At 47.5% G+C, this 21,949-nt stretch overlaps 2 protein-coding genes across 4 annotated transcripts in view; one reads left to right on the top strand and one right to left on the bottom strand.

Annotated features, from left to right (window-relative positions):
- The window catches only part of amph (amphiphysin), a 52,839-nt gene extending 49,320 nt beyond the window's left edge, over positions 1-3,519 (bottom strand). Inside the window, exons 1-2 of the mRNA XM_015956463.3 lie at positions 3,363-3,519; positions 2,583-2,663 (exon numbers count right to left, since the gene is read on the bottom strand). Coding sequence (XP_015811949.3) covers positions 2,583-2,663; positions 3,363-3,431 — 150 coding nt within the window. The 5' untranslated portion in view covers positions 3,432-3,519. The remainder of the gene's footprint in view (positions 1-2,582; positions 2,664-3,362) is intronic.
- Positions 3,520-17,192: 13,673 nt separating this feature from the next.
- Positions 17,193-21,781, top strand: LOC139061663 (spectrin alpha chain, non-erythrocytic 1-like). Of its 3 annotated transcripts, XM_070541502.1 has the most exons (8): positions 17,193-17,600; positions 19,936-20,058; positions 20,129-20,346; positions 20,770-20,862; positions 20,973-21,077; positions 21,150-21,182; positions 21,263-21,298; positions 21,507-21,781. In XM_070541502.1, exons 4-8 carry the CDS (start codon positions 20,797-20,799, stop codon positions 21,582-21,584), a joined length of 318 nt encoding a protein of 105 aa, XP_070397603.1. In that variant the 5' UTR covers positions 17,193-17,600; positions 19,936-20,058; positions 20,129-20,346; positions 20,770-20,796; the 3' UTR covers positions 21,585-21,781. The 3 variants fall into 3 exon arrangements, with proteins under 3 accessions (XP_070397603.1, XP_070397602.1, XP_070397604.1); XM_070541501.1 differs by lacking the exon at positions 17,193-17,600 and having other exon boundaries at positions 18,020-20,058; XM_070541503.1 differs by lacking the exon at positions 17,193-17,600 and having other exon boundaries at positions 18,020-20,058; positions 20,129-20,862.
- Positions 21,782-21,949: the final 168 nt, after the last annotated feature.

The raw sequence follows: 21,949 nt of genomic DNA, 5'->3' as shown, positions 1-21,949 counted from the left end.
ATTTACTAGGATAAATGCAATAAATTTTATCTCTCACCAAATGGAATATTTACTAAGAAATCACAATGTAACCATAGAAACACTACTTGGGTTTATATTTTGTGTGTGTGTGTGTGTGTGTGTGTGTGTGTGTGTGTGTGTGTGTGTGCGTGCGTGCGTGCGTGCGTGCGCTCTGTCTTCTCCATCCCCAGTGAGTCATGGTGGATGGCTGCTTATACTGAGCCAGGATCCTACGGAGGTTTCTTCCTGTTAAAAGGGAGTTTTCTTCTCTACTGTTGCTAAATGCTTGCTTAGTATGAGGATTGCTGTAAAGACTTGACGCAACCTGCTGGGTTCCTTATATTGGAAACTTGTTACAGATTGGCTTAATGACCTGACCTGTATTGGAATGTTTACTGTGTGAAGGTCCTTGAGACGACTCTGGTCCTGACATGGTGCTTTATAAATAAACTTGAATAGAATGTGAATAACTCCGTAAAAACGAGGGCTGAGCAATGTGGCTTAAAAATAGCTCTCAGATCTTTTCATTCCCAATCAGATTTCTTATTTATTCGATTCTTTATTTTCCTTTTTGTTCATTAAAATTGTTACAGGACTAGGATAAAATAAATTATTTGCTTTTATTTGAACCATTTCTTCTGTGAGTCAACCTGAATTCAGTGTCCAACTAAATACAAGCTGTTGAATCTGCTTCTAAACCAAGATATCCCAATTCAAGCTATTTGAAGGCTCCAATAGATTTTTAGAAAAGTTAGGTGTTAACAGTTGTAATCTGGTGAATTTTAGACCGAACCTTTAGCTGCCAATGTTTGGCCTGTTTATCACAGTTGTTTTGTCTTTCAGACATGCATACACATTTATGTTCAGCTGCTGTTTGGCTGAATTGTTATTTTTACTTCATTCTGTCAAAAAGCAAACGGAAGAAGGCAGCAAATATTTTAAAGAGTCAGATCCATTCAGACTAGAGATCAACCGATACAGGTTTTTCTAATCCCGATACCGACATGTAGCGGTCATGGTACACTGATGGCCGACATGCAGCTCATTTTCATGGCTGATATCTAGATGTTTTCTAACTCAGGTTTCTGTCAAAATGTCACAAATAACATTTCGGAACCTGATCAGTTTTTGAACTGTGAATTTAACTACTCTTGAATCTTAATTTTGTACAGGACACAGTATTAGACTAGAAAATTTAACCAGTTAATCAAACAAGTCCATAAACTGACCAAGTTTTGACACGGTTGACCATCACCTGCTACTGGAGAGGCTGAGAGACTGGGTAGGCCAATCAGGATCTGCTCCAGAGTAGTTCTCCTCTTATCTGTCTGAGCGTTCCTTCTCTGTGGCCATCTCCGAGTTTAGGTCCTCCTCCACCTCCCTCACCCATGGTGTCCCACAAGGTTCTGTGCAGGGCCTCTACTCTTCCTCATCTATCTGCTTCCACTGCAGCACATCCTGAGCTCCGTTAAGAGTCTCTTACCATGTTTATGCAGATGACATCCAAACGTCTCTCTCTAGATAAGCGATCTATTGAAAATCACTTTGAGTCTGTGAAAACATTTAATCTCTTTAGGCACTGTAATAAATTGTAAGCCAGAATAATTTAAAAACAAAAGTTCACTAGCTGCCTTAAAAAGTTGAGTCATGCTAACTTGAATAATTTCTTTCAACTCTAAATGTCAAGTTGTACAAATATCATAAATATTAACTTTGCTTTGTTTGAACATTATATTGTGAGTTGACACAACAAATCTTGTTAGATTACCAAGTGGAAAATAACATTGTCTTGTTAAAAAAAACACACAATTCTACATTATTTTAACTAATAAATTTAAGTTAAGACTTAAGTTTGTCCATTCAAATTAAAAGTTTATGTTGACTGAACAATGGTTCGTACTATCGTTTGTACTCATGTTAACAATATGGCGGCTGTCGTGCCAATACGGGCAAAGGGTGAAGCAGGAAGCTAACAGCTAACCCTAACCCTAATACACCGTGTGACTGCAGGCAGCCAGGGGGACTGAGTCCAGAGCAGAGCCTAACCCTAACCCTCCTCACTTATGGTGCCAACATGACAACAAATAACTCCACATCTGGAACCCTGACCAAAGCAATAAGTAAGAACCCCACCCCCCCCCCACCCACCCACCCCACCCCACCCCCATAATAAACACGCCTAAACAACTCAAATTAGAACTAAATAACAAAGAACCTGATTACCCACTTCACTATATTCATATAAAATACTCTAATTATTGAATGACAGACAGACGGGAAGAGACATAGACCTCACCCACCTACCCCCACCCAGTCAGAGATCTTCATGCTCATGCTCTCTTCCTCACTAACTTGTCTTCATGCTGCTGGCCCTGTCTTTCTCAGGATCTCACGTTAAATTTCTCTTTTCGTTTTATTCATTTTTAATCTTAATTTTAACTTTTTTCTCCCATTTTTGATGAGGATCCTTTGGAAACCTTTTTTATTTATATTTTTGTTCTTGAATGCCTCGTGTTTCTTATCTTTTTTTAAAAGTCCTTTCTTCTTTTATTTGTGGACATTACTTAGTAAAAGCATCTCACCTCCTGTCTCTTGAAGTTCAGAACCACCTGCTCAAACTGCTCATCCTTGGTTTCGTCTGCTTTTCCCAGCTTCTGAAGAACCTGAAGAAAAGTTCAACATACACAGAATCACCTGGAATGTTCCGACAGAAGTTCAGGAACAAACTGTGTGGATTCAAGAGTCAGGATGTTCTAAAGGTTCTCTTAGAGGCTCCAGCTGATCCTGACTGGATCTGGTTTTGCAGCTTCAGCATCAGCTCATCCCCAGATGAACCAGCTGCTCCCATCACGCATCTGACTGGTTAACAACTGATCTAGGTCTGACCCGACCTTAATGGTCCCAAAACCTGAGGAAGGTTTTCCTTAGGAAGCCCATGTTGGACTCAGACCAGGTCTCTGCAGAACCGAACCCTGAGGAGCAGGTTCTAGTGGTTTCTGGACCAGGTCTTGCAGTTTTTTTACTTCTTAAAATCGTTCTCAAGTACGCGTGCGCGAACACCTGTCGGCCGTCACCTGTTTAAAACAAGCGCGCGACCGCGGTGACGTCACGTTCAGATGGCGATAATCCGCCAATCCAAATTCACTCCAATTTCGGAACATTTTTCTGTTTTTATCAGCGGATTCGGACGGAGAATCGGTGACGTCATCCTCTCCGCGAGGATCGGCTGATGATCAAAGATACTGTGGGAAACACTCGGATGGGAGATCAGATCAAAGAGACGCTGCAGAGGCCCGACCCCAGCTCCTCCATCAGCCCCCCACCTCACCCAGAACCGAACCAAACCCAGCAGAACCTCCCACCTTCTCCTGCGCGCGGTTGAGACGCTTCTGCACGTTTTTAGCGAAGATTCCAGTCTTAATTTCCGCCATGATGACAGCAGAGACACTGGAGGATTACCGGACAGCAGCAGTACAGGGAGAGCGTGCGCGTGCGCGGAGGGGGCGGAGCAGAGAACAGGTCTGTCCGCCGATTGGCTCCCCCTCCTGCACAGCTCCAGCTGATCATTGTTTATCTGAGATAACGAGTTTGGGTCGGAAGCTTGTTTCTGAAGCTGCAGTAGTCCGACCAGAACCGGGTCCAACACCAGCATCATCCATGTTCTACACACAGGCCTGGTCCTTGTGGTCGGGTCCAGCCCGGGACCAGTCCAATCAGTGAGAGATCCTCTCAGACATCATTCTGAGGTCTACAGAAACAATCTTAGCAGAACCTCCGCTAACCCAAAACCAGAAGGCAGCAGAGCGCCTTTGGTCTTCTTCCAGAAATTAAGCAAATGTGTTTCAGTGGAACCCGTCTAAATATTTCCACATCAAAACTGAACAACACCAGTTCATCTGTGAACCAGGCCACACTGGTTCTGAACCAGTTTACAACCACTAATGTTTGGAGCCCACACAGACGTCTGGATGCTGATTATGTTCTGTGATCTTTGACTCCAGCTCAAGTACAGCAGATGTCTGTCTATGTTAGAGGACATCTATGTTAGAGAATGTCTATGTTAGAGGATGTCTATGTTAGAGGATATCTGTGTTAGGGGGCATCTATGTCAGAGGACATCTGTGTTAGGGGGCATCTATGTTAGAGGACATCAATGTAAGAGTAAATGGTAAATATAGCACCTTCTAGAGTCATGGAACCCCTCAAGGCACTTTACAGCACAATCAGTCATTCACCCATTCACACACTGGTGGGGATGAGCTACGATGTAGCCACAGCTGCCCTGGAGCGCACTGACAGAGGCGAGGCTGCCGGGCACTGGCGCCACCGGTCCCTCCGACCACCACCAGCAGGCAACGTGGGTTAAGTGTCTTGCCCAAGGACACAACAACAGCGACAGACTGAGCGGGGCTTGAACCTTCAACCTTCCGATTACGGGGCGAGCACTTAACTCCTCTGCCACCGTTACCCCTCAAGAGTATGAGGTTCCGAATGTGCCAAAAATGTGTCTATGTATTTCTGTGCGAGTCTATGTATTTGTACGCACACTGCACTGCGTTGCAGTAATGTGTGTCTATGTATTTATATGTGTCTATGTCTATGTATTTAAATGTGTCTATGTATTTGTACGCACACTGCACTGCGTTGCAGTAATGTGTGTCTATGTATTTCTGTGCGAGTCTATGTATTTGTACGCACACTGCACTGCGTTGCAGTAATGTGTGTCTATGTATTTATATGTGTCTATTTCTATGTATTTAAATGTGTCTATGTATTTAAATGTGTCTATGTATTTAAATGTGTCTATGTATTTATATGTGTCTATGTATTTAAATGTGTCTATGTATTTATATGTGTCTATGTCTATGTATTTAAATGTGTCTATGTATTTATATGTGTCTATGTCTATGTATTTAAATGTGTCTATGTATTTATATGTGTCTATGTATTTATGTGTCTATGTCTATGTAATTAAATGTGTCTATGTATTTATATGTCTATGTCTATGTATTTAAATGTGTCTATGTATTTATATGTGTCTAAGTAACGACAGACTGAGACAACAGCACGTGACAACAGCACCAGACAACAGCACGTGACAACAGCACCAGACAACAGCACGTGACAACAGCACGAGACAACAGCACCAGACAACAGCACGTGACAACAGCACGAGACAACAGCACCAGACAACAGCACCAGACAACAGCACGAGACAACAGCACCAGACAACAGCACCAGACAACAGCACCAGACAACAGCACGAGACAACAGCACGAGACAACAGCACGTGACAACAGCACGTGACAACAGCACCAGACAACAGCACGAGACAACAGCACCAGACAACAGCACCAGACAACAGCACGTGACAACAGCACCAGACAACAGCACGAGACAACAGCACGTGACAACAGAGAGTAACGACAGACTGAGACAACACTCGGAACCTCAAAAAATACGACACACATTACAGCAACGCAGTGCAGTGTGCGTACAAATACATAGACACGCACAGAAATACATAGACACACATTACAGCAACGCAGTGCAGTGTGCGTACAAATACATAGACACGCACAGAAATACATAGACACATTTTTGGCACATTCGGAACCTCATACAAGAGGACATTTATATTAGAGGACATCCACATATGAGGACATCTATGTTAGAGAACGTCTATGTAAGAGGATGTCCACATATGAGGACATCTATGTTAGAGGATATCTATGTTTGAGAACATCTATGAAAGAGGATGTTCACATATGATATCTATGTTAGAAAACATCTATGAAAGAGGATGTTCACATATGATATCTATGTTAGAAAACATCTATGTAAGAGGATGTCCACATATGAGGTCATTTATGTTACAGAATATCTAGGACATCTATGTTAGAGAATGTCTATGTTAGAGGGCATCTATGTTAGAGGATGTCTATGCTAGAGGACATCTTTGTTAGAGGATGTCCACATTAGAGGATGTCTATGTTAGAGGGCATCTATTTAAGAGGATGTCCACATATGAGGTCATTTATGTTACAGAATATCTAGGACATCTATGTTACAGAATGTCTATGTTAGAGGATATCTATGTTAGAGGATGTCTATGTTAGAGGGCATCTAAGTTAGAGGATGTCTATGTTAGAGGGCATCTAAGTTAGAGGATGTCTGTGTTAGAGGATGCCTATACAAGAGACTTCAGACAGCTGGAGGACATACTTGGTTGTCCTGACCCCTTTAGTCATGCTGCTGTAGACTCAGACTGTTGTAGAAAGGAGGACTGGTCCCGTCTTCCTTTTTTCACAGACCTCAGTTTGTCCCACAGCCTCAGGATGGAGCGCTGTAGAAGACAGGTATATTTTACAGTAAAACACCGGCAGCTGAAACTCCACCCTAAGATTACAGGTAAAGCGTAGATGTATATACGTCCATGCATACACACACACAAACACTCCATGACATAGTCAGACACACACACTATTTCAATACACTCTCCAATAAGTGTGTGTAAATGCTTCTCATGTGCACATTAGTACAGTGCAGATGCAAAAGCAGTTAAGATAAATATTACAAATTACATAAAATAATTAAATTAAATTAAATTAAATAGAGTAAACTTAGTAAAATTGCTCAAATTAAATACATAAATAAAACCAGTAAGAGAGCTCCTCAATCATAAATATATAAAAATAATAAAAGAGCTCCTTCATCTTAAGATTCTCTGAATAAAAATGTTTTAATACTATCCTAAGTACCTGAGCAGGTGAGTTTAAAGGAGACCACTGAGTCCACTGATCTCAGGCTCAGGGGGAGAGAGGTCCAGAGTCTGGGGGCCACAGCAGCAGATGATCTGTCACCTTTAACCTTTAGCCTGGTGCTGCACAACCAGTAGGCTTTGGTCACTGAACCTCAGGGACCTGCTGGGGTTGAAAGGATTGAGAAGATCACCAATGTAAGATGGTGCTTGTCCATGTAAGGCCCTATAGACCAGAACCAGGATCTTGAAATGAACCCTGAAGCTGACTGGCAGCCAGTGAAGCTGGAGGAGAAGTGGGGTGATGTGGGTGTGTTTGGAGGACTTGGTCTTGGTCAGAAGCTGAGCACAGGCATTCTGAACCACCTGCAGACGGTTCAGGGAGGTTTTGCTCAGACACGTGAAAAGATAGTTACAGTAGTCTAAGCGTGAGGAGATGAAGGTGTGGAGAACTGTCCCAAGTTCAGATCGGGACAGAATTGGACTCAGCTTAGCAATGTTCCTGAGATGGAAGAAGGAAGAGCAAACAAGAGAACTGAAATGAGAATCCAGGGTGAGAGCTGGGCCAAAGGTCACACCAATATTCCTGACAGAGGGTTTGGTGTGAGAAGAAAACTGACAAAGAGAGTCTCTGACTTTGGGAACCAACTTGTCTGGGGCACAGATGAGGATCTCAGTCTGATCTTCATCCAGCACTAGAAAGTTTCCACCATCCAGGTTTTAATAGAGTCTAAGCAGGTGTGGAACAGCTGCAGCTAAAGGTTGGTTTATGCTTGACGCGTCCGCGAGGTCCGCACGGCTCCACACGGCGAAATTGCGTCATTTTAACAACCGCGCCTCCGCACGGCCCAAAATTTCCGCAACGCGCACCTAGGAAAATTTCTAACCACGTGGACGGTCGGACGCAGAAAAACATGGCGGACCGGCAAGAACTAGTATGGCAGAGGTTCGTACATACAGACATGTGTATGATTCAGCTCTCAGAAATCACCGTCATCAACATGTTGTTAATTCTTGGAGAGAAATAGCTCACACTGTCGGAAAAGATGCGGACGCTGTTAAAAATGCTGGAATGCCATGTTGTAAACAGTAATTTCAACTTCTACTATGGTGTAGTGTTGGATGCATGCCGTAGAGCTCCATGCTGCCCTGTTCAGTTTGGGAGAATATTGGCTCAACGCAGAGACAAGCCGCATGAACCATAAATGCTGCGAGTTGTGAAGCGCGTTCCATCCGCGAGCCGCATCACCGCGCGGAAAGTGAATGCGTCAAGCATAAACCAAGCTGTAGACATCTCATGGGGCTTAAAGGAGTTGTACAGTTGGATGTCATCTGCGTAAAGATGGTAAGAGATTCCTAGGAGCTCAGGATGTGCTGAAGAGGAAGCAGATAGAGGAGGAAGAGTAGAGACCCTGTTGTCGCCAAAAAGGTCAAGAGGTCATCTACAACATATGAGTTTATTTATGAGTCCTTAGGTTAAAAGCTTACTGAGATTGTAGGAGCCAAAAGCTGTGTTCTGTGTACGTGAGGTTTAACATGCTGTTTTTTCAGTCCAGCTTATGTAAACCAGCTCCAGTAAACCTTGAGCTCTCGGATCATATTGGGATAACAGGGCTCGTCGACCTCTGGGCTGGAGGGTGCGTCGACCATATTGGGAAGTGTAAACATCACCCCATCCTCTTTCCAAATATCAAAGGACTGTGGGAGTAACCCAGGGACAAAAAGTATAAATTTAGGACTCCACATTTGGTCGAGGTCTTTTGTCTTTGGCTGTCCTGAGCTGTGAGATGAATGAATAAAGAGACCCGCGCTGTCTGACTGAGATGCCCGTCTCCGACTCCTTCTTTAAGAATAACAGAGAATGCCCACAACCCCAGCACAGAACCTTGTGGGACACCATGGATGAGGGAGGTGGTGGAGGACTGAAACTTGAAGACAACCACATAGAAGGAACGCTCAGACAGATAAGAGGAGAACCACTCCAGAGCAGTTCCTGATATACCTACCCAGTCTCTCAGCATCTCTAACCTTATTGACTTGTCCATCAAGAAAGACAGACGTTTTCACAGTTTGCAACAGAGTGGATGTAGGCTATAGGTGAAGCAGGAGAAACAATAATGATTGGGACACCTGGTTGGAGAAATAGGCAGCACTCTCGTCTCTGACTGCAGAAATAAAGGATGTCAGAAGATCCTTTAGATGCAGCAGATGGATGTGGAGATGGGGTTTCTTCCACAAGAGCAACATTTTTCTGCATTGGTGCTTCAGGCTGAATGCTGTCGTTAAACCAGGGAGTAGGGTTCACTGCAGGAACTGATCTGGTTCTGACTGGACAGATGTTGTCCAGAATAGAGAGGCAGTGCTCATGAGCAGTTAATAATATAATCAGAAAATGTTATTAAAAATGGGTTTTCAGTTTTTCACATATTTAAGGAGTGCCTCGTATGAATGATCAGAAAGGTTATGTGCTCAGTGATCCTTCATCATCAAATGTTGGATGAAGGATTCCATTACATGCATGTGAAGCTGAAGCAAATCTAAATGTAGAGAAGCATTAACACCAAACCACTTGCTGCTTCTAAAGAGAAAACCAGTTTTCCCACCAGGAGTTTTTAAAAAGAAGTATCTCTATGACTACGTTTACATGCAGCCAATATCCAGGTTATGATCGGGTTAAGGTCGGTATTCGGGTTTCTGAGTTGATCAGAATAACCCGTTTACAAGCATAAATAGAAAGAGTTACCCCTAACTTGCATAACCCGATTTAAATGCGGACGTTGGGGTAGCGTCAGGACGTATGGACTACGTCAAGACGCAATATGCGTCATTTCCGGTTCTTCTTGTTCCGGTATCCGTGAAAACAACAACATGTCTCCCAGTTCGGAAGAGATAGCGACCATGTTTGTTTGCGCTTTAGTGCTGGTATTGACCCACCAGCAGCCCAATGAAGACAGAGGTTTCCTCGTCACTCCAAAAGTGTGGTGCTGTGCCGCGACTCGCCATGTTGCTCCCAACTTGTTGTTTACTTCTGGTGTTCTGGCGCATACAAGATGTCTCGCTACTCAAAAGACCAAGATTCCTTGCGAACAGAGCATGTGCAGAACACACGCTTTGATGGGGATATCCCGATATGCGTTTACATGACCAAACATTCGGGTTAGAAAAGGGTTACCCCAGGTTTAGTAACCGGGTTTTTAAAAACCCGGTTATGAGCATATCCGTGTTTTTGGCGGTGTTTACATGGCCGTGCGGAACCGGGTTATTGTGAATATTCGGGTTTTAAAAGGGTTACTGGCTGCATGTAAACACACTCTATGCTAAAAGAGGGTCGAAACAAATCCAATACCTTGTAGAGCCCTTTTATAAGCGCTGGATTTGTGAGTACTTACCAATCTTACAAGCATTGCGCCAACCAGTGCTTTAAGTGGGCCGGTACGCGCTGGAACTCCGTACCGGCACTTCTAAAAATATCTCTTTGGAGTACCGCTACTTCTCCGGGAGCTGAGAACGTTCTCATGGAGTGCTGGAACACTCAGATGTGCCGCACGTCACATGCATCTGTTTAAACCTTTTTGCAAGCTCCCCTTTGGCTCGGCCCCTCTCTAATTTTCTGATCACTCCATTCGCCTTTTGTGCATGGATGAAGCGGGGGGCTGGCGCGGCCGCCACTCCAAGTCCATTCGTGTACAGAGCGCACGTGACGCACTCAAACTGCGTGGAGGAGGGAGCGCACAAGCCTCTGTCAGTCGGAAGTAACATTACAGCACAGACTCTGGGGTCTCTATGGGACACCAACGTCACCTGAGTGATCTTGCAGCAGGAGTACGTTCTTTCATCCTTGTTTGGCTTGTGGCCTGTCCAATTTTACTTGGTGGGAACTAAGCCCCCACAATGCGGCTCTAAAATTGACTCCAAACCGGAAGTACCAAAAATTGCAGTTCCACCCTTTTCCGCTGGGGGCTGGTGTCAGAAGCGAGCAAATCCTCATTGACTCCCATGTTAAAAATACCATTTTCACAGCAGAAATAAACATGTTTACAGCCTGGTACCAACACATGTTTTTGGTTTAAATTATCTAGTTTATACTCATGACAACTCTGAGGGGGGTGAATCTTTTTCTCATTCTTCTGTTTAAGTGTATTAAAAGCGTAAAATTCTGTATAATTAATGAGCATCCGACACACGTGACCGCCGCCTCAGACCCACGTGACCACAGAGCTAGCTCCGTGGAAAGGCCTCAGTAGAGCCTTGGTCTGGCTTGGAAACTGCTCTGGCATTTTGAGTCTCTGTGTTTGTGTATTCTTCTTTGGATATTTTTTGTGCAATTGTAGGACAAAATGACTTGCTGTGGCATTAATTGCACTAATAGAGCGTCCAAGGAGTCTCCACTTCATTTGTTTCCATAAGTAAAATTATATTTATCTATTTTAGATCACTGCCGAGCTGAGCTGAGATTTTAACATGTACTGTTTAACCATGAAATTTAAATGTAATAGGGTAAAACCCAGTGCATTTAACATAATGCTGCATTTTAGAAATTGGGTTGAAATATAACATATTGGTGGAGCTGGGTTCTGACTATCGGCTTGTGGAGCTCTCGGAAGACCGATGTTTTCCACCCGTTTCTCCCCTGGCTTTGCGGTTTGTTTGCTGCGCGGGCTGCTAGCTGGGTCTCCCGGCAGCTCGGCGCATCTCTGTCTGATCGCGGCTTCTGTTTGATGCGCGGGCTGCCGGCTTGTGGAGCTCTGGGATGAAACCTTTCCACCCGGTTCTCCCCAGCGGCAGCTCTTTGCATCTCGGATCGCAGCAGCGCTTGTCTGCTGTGTGGCTGCAAGCTTGTGGAGGTCTCGGAGACCTCTGTGTTCCACCCGGTGTTACCCAGCGGTCAGCACGGCGTATCTCTGACAAAGAAGCTCTGGTGTTGTGCACAGTTAACTCCTGTTGTAGCTAGGTTGCTACCTCTGTTAGCTTAGCTCCCACCTCCGTGTTAGAAATAAACATGTTTACAGCCTGGTACCAAAACATGTTTTTTGTCTAAATTATCTAGTTTATACTCATGACAACTCTGAGGGGGGTGAATTTTTTTCTCACTCTTCTGTTTAAGTGTATTGAAAGCCTAAAATTCTGTATAATTAATGAGCATCCGACACACGTGACCGCCGCCTCAGACCCACGTGACCACAGAACGTTGGTTACGTATTGTAACCCCAGATTCTATGAGTCTAGTCGCAGCCCTTAAGCGAGCTGCTATTGGAAGGGTGATCTCAGCATCAGCCAATCATGAAGAGCTTAAATGTACGCCCACCACGTGGGCACCCCTTGTGGGTTATATAAGTGGAGCGACTCCACTGTTCGCCTCCGATGGCTCTTAGTCCTAACAGAACCAGTGTGGCCAGTGGCTTAAGGGCTGCGACTAGACTCATAGAATCTGGGGTTACAATACGTAACCAACGTTCTATTTCGTCTAGTCTTAGCCCTTAAGCGAGCTGCTATTGGAATAAAGCGCAGCTGGATGGGTTTACGCCACACTGGTTAGCTCAACCAATGGACACACCCAACATGTCTCCTTTTAGTGGGGGTCGCTCAGCCTCAGCCCAGGGCTTAAAAGGCTGAGGCAGCCAGAGAGAAGAGTGGGGCCACCACTAAAAAATATCATCCACAAGAGGATGAAATTCATTCAAGCAGGGCCGATGAGGTGCCATAATGCGTTCACTCAGCCTGCTGAGGTCCAAGCACTGAACGAGTGATGGATCCTGAAGACACATCTCGTAAATAAGAACGAGTAAAGGAACAGGGTGAAGCCCATGAAGCAGCCTGACAGATGACTTCCATTGACCCACCACTGTGGGGCGCCACAGAAGAGGAAATCCCTCTGGCTGAGTGAGCCCTGAGTGTCTCAGGAGGATCCAGCCCCAATGATGTGTAAGCGAGTGAACTGGCGTCACATAGCCAGAGTCAAAGGCGCTGGGCCAACAGCGCTTGCCCAAGGGAAGACTCCCTGTAGTGCACAAACATGATTTGTGAGCGGCGAATCCCTGAAGTGCGTGACACATATCGTGCGAGCGCGCGCACTGGGCAGAGAAGATCGGAAGCCGCCTTCTCCTCAGAATTATGGGGAGGAGGAAAAAGTCCAGCCAATGAAATTGACCTGGATTTGAAGGAAGTATTAATGTTTTTTGGGCACAAAGGCTGGGTTGGGGCATAAAACAGCAGACCCGCCATCTTTCCGGATCCTGAGGCATGCGGGAGCCACTGAGAGGGCGGTTTGGTCGCTCACTCTCGTGACTGATGCCAGTGCCAGCAGCAAGGCAGTTGTAAGTGCCAGGAACATGAGTGAGACCTGGTCCAAGGGCTCAAATGGGGCTTCAGATAAGCCACGCAGAACCACCGTTAGATCCCACTGGGGAATTAGCGGACAGGACACAGGTCTGTTCCTTCTGACACCTTTTAGAAAACGTTTTGTGAGGGGATGATTGAAAACAGATCTATCACCAAAACCCTGGTGACAGGATGAGAAAGCTGCAGCATATGTTTTAATAGTGCTGAATACGAGGCCCCTGTCCGTCCGTATCTGCAGAAACGATAGGACATCCGCCAGCTGGCAGGAGAGCGCTTGAACATTCCGCTCTGTGCCCCAGTTCTGGAAAGCTGCCCATTTAGCAGCGTAAGATGCAATGGTAGAGGGTGCCCGCGCACTCTGAATCGTGATGACCACATCATGCGGCAGCCCAGAAACCCCTAATCGAAACCGCTCATCGGCCAGACCCACAGCCGATGGCTTATTTCCGGAGGATGTCTGATTATCCCATCCGCCCGGGGAGGGGCGTCCTCCCTTCGCGGGAGTCTCCACGGGGAGCCGGACAGTAGCGCTTGCTGGTCCGGAAGCCATGACGCGGACAAGCGTCTGGGAGCCACCAGAATTACCGAGAGCTGTTCCGACCGAACTCGGTCCAGGAGACGGGGAATCAGAGGGACTGGTGGAAACGCATAAAGGAGCGTTCGAAGCCCGGGCTGGTGTGAGAAGGCGTCCGCTCCGAGCGAGGTTTGGTCCCGGAGACTCAGGGAAAACCACAGGCGACACTGAGCGTTTTCGCGAGCCGTGAACAGATCCACACGGTTCCCCGAACCTTATCCAAATCTGTGATATCAGCGCGGGTTGCAGACGCCAGTCGGAGCGGGGACCCCCTCTCAACAGGATGTCTGCCGCTACATTCAGGATCCCCGGAATGTAGGTGGCACAGCAGGTGGACATGTGCCCAACACAGTAAACCTGTGGCTATGCGCAATAGAGGGGGGGATCGAACTCCCCCTTGGTGATTTATGCAGGCTGCCGCCACCTGGTTGTCTGTGTGAACTTCGACATGACGGCCATCGAGAAGGGCAGCGAAGTGCATGAACACATTCCTCATTGTCATAAGCTCCAACACATTTATCTGCTCGTGCGTGTGGGAGGGCCAGCGATCTGCCGCGTAACAAGCACGTGCCCTCCACCCCAGACAGAGACGCATCCGTAAACACAGATACGTGTGACGCAGGACGTCCGATGGGAATCCCGTGTGAGGGGATGCAGGGATTCCCCCAGTGAGCGAGGTCCCCGCCCACTGAGGGGGGAACCCTCAACATACGTCTCTTCTGACGTATCGGGTGTACCCGGAGGCAGATGAACCAACTTTGCAGGCGCCTCGAGTGCAACAACCCCAGCAGCACCACCGAGTGGGCTGCAGCCATCATGCCCAGAAGTCTCATGACTAACAGGGCTCTCACGATCTCGCGGGGTTGCACGCGGGAGATCACCGTGGTGAGATCTGCCGCTCTCACCGGCGACGAACGTGCTCTCATTAGAGAGGCGTTCAGCTCCACCCCGAGAAACATAATCGACTGGGATGGAAGAACAGAGTTCTTCCCCCAGTTTATAGAAAACCCCAGGGTTGACAGATGCTCTGTTAACCTCCTGGTTTGCACTGACGCCCCGTCCTCGGACCGGGCGCATCGGAGCAGATCGTCCCGGTAAAATAAAACCCTCGTTTCCGCCGTGCGCAGTGGCTGCAGCGCGGTCTCCGGACATTTGGAGAAAGTGCGCTGGGCTAGCGAGTAGCCGAAAGGGAGGCATTCGTGCGCGCGTTCCGACAGCGGACGTGTGCTCGAGGTCACGTGAGCAACGTCTGAGGATTGGTTTCGCGCCCTTACCGCCGTCGCTCGTACCAGAGAACTGGGAGCGACCCATGGAGGGCTGTGATCGAAAAAGCAAGTGTGAAACAGCTGGAAGAGGCTGATCCGCACCGCAGAGCGTGGAGTCCATGAAGGACGAGTGGGAGCCGGGCTCGTGCACGGGAACGTCAAAGTGCCAGCGGATGGAGCCGCGCAATGTGCGCGCTTTGCGCGTGGTCGCGACAGCGCCATGACATCCCGTCCCACCCAAAGTTGTGGGGGAAGCGGGATGAGTCGGGCCTGGCCGTAGGCTGGGGGCGGTGCGCAAATGGAGCGCACCCTTACAGCTACCCGTGTAACATGACCGAGTCCGACTGTGTGAACATGCAGATGTGCTGCAGTGCTTGGTGCGGGGAACATCATGTGTGAGGATTCGGCAGAAGGTTCTGCAGAGGACTGTAGGATTCTGCTCTCGATGTGACGATTTTTGGGTTTTTGTTTCAAAACCAAAATAATTCACAGAGTTAACATTGCAGCCATAAGCACACATATTCCCCCCAACGAGTCGTTTTCGTGGTTGTTTTCGGCGAGGTTCCTGTGACTGCCAAGGCTGTGTCTGCTGGCTCGTTCGGAACCGTTGGCCGCCAACTCCCTGGTCCCGCCTCAGCGGGAGGCCGGCTCCGCGGGGCGGGCCGTGCAGCTGGGCGCATGGAGTTTCCGCGGTTCGTCCCATCCTCTGGGGGAACGGCCGGAGTGCAGGCTGACCGAGAGTAGACCAGGTCTCGCACCGTGGCTGAAAGTTCAGCTGCTGAGCCCTCTAGATGATGCTCGTAAGATGGGGACCAAACAGAGCGTCAGAGGTGATGTGGCCTTCCAGCATCTCTCTGTGCAGGTGTTCAGGAATGGAGGCCAGGGCCATGAGCCACAAGGCCGCTGGATAAGGGTCTGCCAGGCAGCAATGCGAGCAGAACCGGTGAGTACAGCAGCGCACAGATTGAGGATGGCATCAGCAGTTTTAGTAATGATGGTTTTTGACTCGACAGGAGAGTCAAGCTCCTCCACCATTTTGGAAACGCCAAAGGCGAGAAGGCGATGTTATTTCCTGCAGCGCCGGTCTGGAAGGCGCACTGGTGTGCGCGATCGGCGAGCCGCCTCAGCAGCTGGTCATGCTTAGTGGGAACTGCTCGCGGTCCAGTGAGGTGGTTCTTGACGCCACACAGCGAGGCCAAGTCCGGCTCCAGTGGAGGAACGGATGGCCAGCCCTGGTCGGAGAAGCCCTCGACCTTGGTAATGGGCGCATATGTGGAAATTGGCGCCTCGAGCCTGGCAGGCTCGGAGAAAGCGGCGGACCAGCAGCTCATGGCAGCGGGGAAGTGCGGCCAGACGGGGTCTGGACAGCGCGTCTGTGTTGCCCCAAAAATTCCCGCCAATTCATCCGCCTCAGGGGAGCCGGTTCTGGAACGGCTAGCCACCTGCGGGTCGCAGCCGCGGAGATGATGGCGGGCAGCTCCTGGAGCAGTGCTCTAACTGCTGGCAGGGAGGAGCGAGAAACCACTGGGGCAGAAGGACCCGCTGAGCGAGGCTCGTCGACCTCCGTGTTGTACAGGAGGGAATAATGGCTGCGGCAGACAGCCTCGTCGTGCTCCTCACGAGGCTCGTCGACCTCCGTGTTGTACAGGAGGGAATAATGGCTGCGGCAGACAGCCTCGTCGTGCTCCTCACGAGGCTCGTCGACCTCCGTGTTGTACAGGAGGGAATATTGGCTGCAGCAGCCAGCCTCGTCGTGCTCCTCACGAGGCTCGTCGACCTCCGTGTTGTACAGGAGGGAATAATGGCTGCGGCAGCCAGCCTCGTCGTGCTCCTCACGAGGCTCGTCGACCTCCGTGTTGTACTGGAGGGAAAAAGGGCTATGGCAGCCAGCCTCGTAGTCGACCTCCGTGTTGTACAGGAGGGAAGGGCTATGGAAGCCAGCTTCGTCGTACTCCTCGCTGTCGATGACATCGTCCAATCGGTAGGAGCCAGCCGGCCGACGTTGAAGAACCGTAACGCCTTGTCCAGCGAGTACGTGCCAGCCACCGGAATTTCCTCGTCGGTGGAGGGGGTGAAGTACTCGACCCGGCGGACCTTTTCAGCCACGGGCAGAGCGGTACAAAACGGGCACGAGGCCTGGGGGTCAAGGCCAGGCCAGCGTGGTGAGCCCCGAGACAGACCTCACACTTGGCGTGCAGGTCGCAGCTGGAGATGGAGCCCGTCTGGCAGGCCGGGCAGGTCCTGGTGTCGCTGGACATGGTCGGTGAGTAGATTTTTCTTGTATAATTGCTCTTAAAAGAAGCTCTTAAGCTTGGCGTGAAGAGAAAACGGAGGCGAACAGTGGAGTCGCTCCACTTATATAACCCACAAGGGGTGCCCACGTGGTGGGCGTACATTTAAGCTCTTCATGATTGGCTGATGCTGAGATCACCCTTCCAATAGCAGCTAGCTTAAGGGCTAAGACTAGACGAAATAGAACTAGCTCCGTGGAAAGCCCTCAGTACAGCCTCGGTCTGGCTTGGAAACTGCTCCGGCATTTTGAGTCTCTGTGTTTGTGTATTCTTCTTTGGATATTATTGGTGCAATTGTTGGACAAAATGACTTGCAGTGGTATTAACTGCACTAATAGAGCGTCCAAGGAGTCTCCACTTCATTTTTTTCGGTAAGTTAAAATCTATATTCGTATTTATGTCACTGCCACCTTTAAACTAGCTGAGTTTACCGAAGTAGCTAGCTAACTATCAGTTTAACATGTAGCATGTACTGTTTAACCATGAAATTTAAATGTAAAATACGGTAAAATAATTAATAGGGCATATTTAGATGGGTAATAGGGTAAAACCCAGTGCATTTAAGATAAAAATGGGTTGAAATATGACGGAGCGCTAAGAGGGAGACTTCTGTGTCCAATCTTCCATCCGGTAATCCCCAGCGGTCAGGCCGGGCAGCCTGACCGATCCGGCGCCTACTTGCTGCGCGGTCTGACCGCTCGTGGAGTTTTTCATGTCTGACTTTAACCGCATCTAATACTGTATTACGGCGTGAGCGCAACAGCGACAACTTAAAATCGATGTGTAAGCAGCCTGAGTGGTAGGGTGTTTTCATCTGAACCCTTAAAACCTCCAGCAGGCTATGCTGCACTATTGACGTGTTAGCGCGCGGCGCTAACAACTTAGCAACGTGACATGTCTCTGAGAAAGCGTAAAACACGGACGCTTCTTTTGAAGCGGAAAATAACACTTCTTCTTAAGCAGAGAAGGATGTCGCCTCGGCTCGTTCACGGCCGAGCCGGACTGAGCTCGATAACATTGACCAAGCACAGCCACTGGGTCGTTGTAGCTGCCACCAGGCCTGCTGAAGGAACTCCAGCGGGTTTCATCAGACTCGTAAAGTTTCTTGTTTTTGCTGGGGATTTCTGTATTTTACCGCTCCCTCCTGCAGTCTTCCCCTATTAAAATTTAAAATGTGTAACTTTATGTATTGTGATGAATGACTAATATTCATGTAAAACTAAAACGTTAGGCATTTAGGGGGAAAAAACAAAATAATAAACATTATACAGATGTCAAATAAATCAAACTGTAATTAAACTATATATTTTCAAAGTCATATAGACAGCATGATGGTTTGTGTGATCCGCGCGGTTTCACTTACACCCCTTTAATGATCAGGCTGTTTTTTATTATTTTTATCAGCTGATAGCAGTTAAAATTATGGTAAAAAATACTTTTATCTGTTTTTGATAACTTAATGCCCAGGAAGAGCATCTTCTCTAGACATTAAATATAACCCAAATGTTTTATTATGAGCAGATCTGATGAAGGTGTAGACAAGCAGTCTGCAAAGTAAAACTTGTTTAGAGTCCAAACTCTTACTAAAGCTTTTGAAAAGAAAAAATGGTTGAATTTTGAGAAATATCCACAACAGGGGAGCGAGACCTCTGAAAAATGTAAATTTTCTCTGAATTCATAGAATAATGTGAAGATTCTGGGAAAAGTTGGGATTCTGAGATTAAAACGTAAATCTTTCTTATCATAATTCTGGCAGTTTTTGTGTCCTTCTGCTGTGGAAAGTCGTGCAACATGAAGATACTGAGAAGATGCTTACAACCTGTATTTTTATTCCATCCATAAATAAAATCATGAGCTATTTTTTTAATCCAAATTTGATCCAAAGGGCCATCGTTGGTTCCAGACCCGTTCTAGAACATTCCTCTAATAAAGTCATCATCAGTTTCTTCCTTTTAACAAATATTTATTTGTTCAAATATTTAATATTTATAACTGGAATATTTGTTCCTCCCTCTCCCACTGCAGTTAGTCCTGTCCTGCAACCCTGTTTTTGCAGCTTAGTGAAGCCAACCATCACTAACCTGGGGGTGGTTTTGGACCCAGAGATGCGGATGGACTCCCACATTAGCCAGGTGGTTAGATCCTGCTTTTCCCGGCTTTGCCAGCTACCAAAGATGAAGTCCATCCTGAAAGACGTGTCATATTTTCTCCCCAAGCCGGACCTGACCGTCATGTATCGGTCCAAAATAGTGTGATGATATTGTGTTTTTGTACATAACAGACTTTTTAACAGACAAATTTGTCGCATTCTCCTACACCTCTTCACGGGCTCGCCACAGTAAATATTCTATTTGGCGAGAGATAAACTTTATTGTATTTATCCTAGTGAATCTATAATTAAACGGGTAAACTAGTAGCACCACATCCAACATCAAAGAAAGTAAAATGTTACTATCAGGAGAGGGAGAATGTTTAATTGATTAGCAGCAGTGTGCTAGACGATGGCCCCCTCCATGAGGCCACCACAGCTCAGCAGAACGTCGTTGTAGCTTCTTCTGGGGAGAAAAACACTTAGAGAAAAAATAAAGTTAACAGCTGAAATAGCAGGAAAGAATACAGTTAAAGAGCAGATTGTAGAAGAAAGAAACCCCTGGGTTAAACTGGTCTGTCTACTGCATAATGCTGAACTCTAACATGTGTCCTCAGGGAAGGACCTGATTGGTGTCCAGAACCTGCTGAAGAAGCACCAGGCTCTGCAGGCTGAGATCACAGGTCATGAACCTCGCATCAAGGCTGTCACCCAGAAAGGAGAGACCATGGTGGAAGAAGGTAGAGCAGGTCTGGTCCTGACATGTTTCTGAGGTGTCTGCAGGTTCTGGCTCACTTTTTTTGGGTCCAGGTCACTTCGCTGGTGAGGAAGTGAAGACTAAACTGTGGGAGCTTCATGGACGTTGGGACACGCTGAAGGCCAAGGCGTCCCAGAGGAGGCAGGACCTGGAGGACTCTCTGCAGGCCCAGCAGTACTTTGCGGATGCTAATGAGGCCGAGTCCTGGATGAGGGAGAAGGAGCCCATCGTTGGAAGTCCAGACTAAGGGAAAGACGAGGACTTGGCCGAGGTATGGAAGTCCCTTCCTGAGAAACTCCAATCGCTTTTCTTTGCTCTCTTTCCAGTCCTTCATAATTAGTGTTTCTGTATTTGTCATTTCCTTCGGTTGTCAACCAGACGTCGTTGCTCGTTTGAGCGTCTCATGGGTTAGGGGTAGAAGTGCTGGCCTCGCACAGGAAGTGATGACAAACGTGTTCCCGTCGCTCTTATTTCAAACGGTTTACAAGCTGTGATGTGTGTTCCCGCTGCAGAGCAGCCATGACACGTGGCAGCCGGCAGAAGGCTCACGCTTTTCCACTAAACACCCGCAGAGCTGCGTCTGCGGTGAACTGAGCAGGGTTTGTTTTACGGTGGCGGATCCGATTGGACCATCGCTGCGAGAAAGCTCCACTTGTGTCAGACGAGCTGAAGGTTCTGATGTTCTGCTCCACAGGCTCTCCTGAAGAAGCACGAGGCCCTGATGTCGGACCTGTCGGCTTACGGCAGCAGCATCCAGGCCCTGAAGGAGCAGGCCCAGTCCTGCAGGGTGAGTTCAGAACCCTCGGCCCGTCAGAACATTCTTATCCACCACGTTCTAACACCGGACCTGTTAACCCAAACGCAACAAGGTAATCAGCAGGTGCTTTTGTCCTGCAGGACCTGAAGGCCAACGAGTCCCGCCTGAGGGACATCAACAAGGTGGCATCTGAACTGGAGTCAGAAGGTCTGATGGCTGAGGAGGCTCCTATGGTTCAGGCTCAGGTGAGCGTCACCTGTCTGCAGCAGCTGGTCCCTCTCACTTCCTGGTTTAACTCTGCTCGTCTCTGTTTGTAGCAACAAAAACATCTGGGTTCTGCTCCTGGAAAGGTGCATGTTGTCCTCCGCCTCCACCAGAACCAGACGTGGTGTTTATGTTACCACTCATTTGTTTGTTTGTTTGTTTACAGGATGAAGCCGACTCTAACACGGCGTCACCCTGGAAGGTGAGTTCATTCAGCTGATCAGAGGTCACCTCTGATGGCAGCAGTCACGGCCGACCGTGCTGACATCACACAGGAATTCAGGTGACCCGGCAGGCACCAGGTGCTGGTGAAAGTGGGGACATGTCAGCTGGTTGCCATGGCTACAGTTATCTTTATGCATCTGTATGACTGCTGACTGGTGTGTGTTTCCTGTGACCTTTGACCTCAGACCGTACGGTTGGGCGTTCAGACGACGGCTAACTTTAATTCCATCAAGGTAAGAGGAAGCTCTTCCCTTCCTGTCTGAGCGATCCGTCTCCAGGTTTCTTCGTCCGGCGTCCAGCCCGCTGGCGTCCACCTTCATCTCACCTTCATCTCATCTCACTTCATTTATAGTGCAATACTTTCACATTATCATTTTCCCACACTTCTGTATACCTGTATTTTGTTGTTTTTCAATAAAGAATGACAAATTATTTAAGTTTGGTTTTTGTTGCACACAAATATATATCTGTAAAAAATATCTACAAAGCTAATGTTTACATAACAAGTATGATTGGGTTTTGCAATACGGCACTCAAGTTTATTTTAGTAAGATTTTCAAACCAAGTAAAGTTAGTAAAGAACACATTTCTATTGTCTGCTAAGAAACTGTTGGGATTTAAAATGGGC

Source organism: Nothobranchius furzeri, chromosome 11 (assembly GCF_043380555.1).
Source record: "Nothobranchius furzeri strain GRZ-AD chromosome 11, NfurGRZ-RIMD1, whole genome shotgun sequence".
In the NCBI taxonomy this organism is placed as follows: Eukaryota; Metazoa; Chordata; class Actinopteri; order Cyprinodontiformes; family Nothobranchiidae; genus Nothobranchius; species Nothobranchius furzeri.
Note: the sequence above shows the minus strand (reverse complement) of the source record. Positions and strands in the feature narration are given on the sequence as shown.

What these genes read in the sequence shown, in the direction of transcription:
- LOC139061663 (XM_070541502.1), top strand. Translation starts at nt 20,797, where the DNA reads ATGTCGGACCTGTCGGCTTACGGCAGCAGCATCCAGGCCCTGAAGGAG. An exon ending in AGCAGGCCCAGTCCTGCAGG is followed by an intron (nt 20,863 to 20,972) that starts GTGAGTTCAGAA and finishes TTTGTCCTGCAG; the next exon opens with GACCTGAAGGCCAACGAGTC. An exon ending in TGGGTTCTGCTCCTGGAAAG is followed by an intron (nt 21,183 to 21,262) that starts GTGCATGTTGTC and finishes GTTTGTTTACAG; the next exon opens with GATGAAGCCGACTCTAACAC.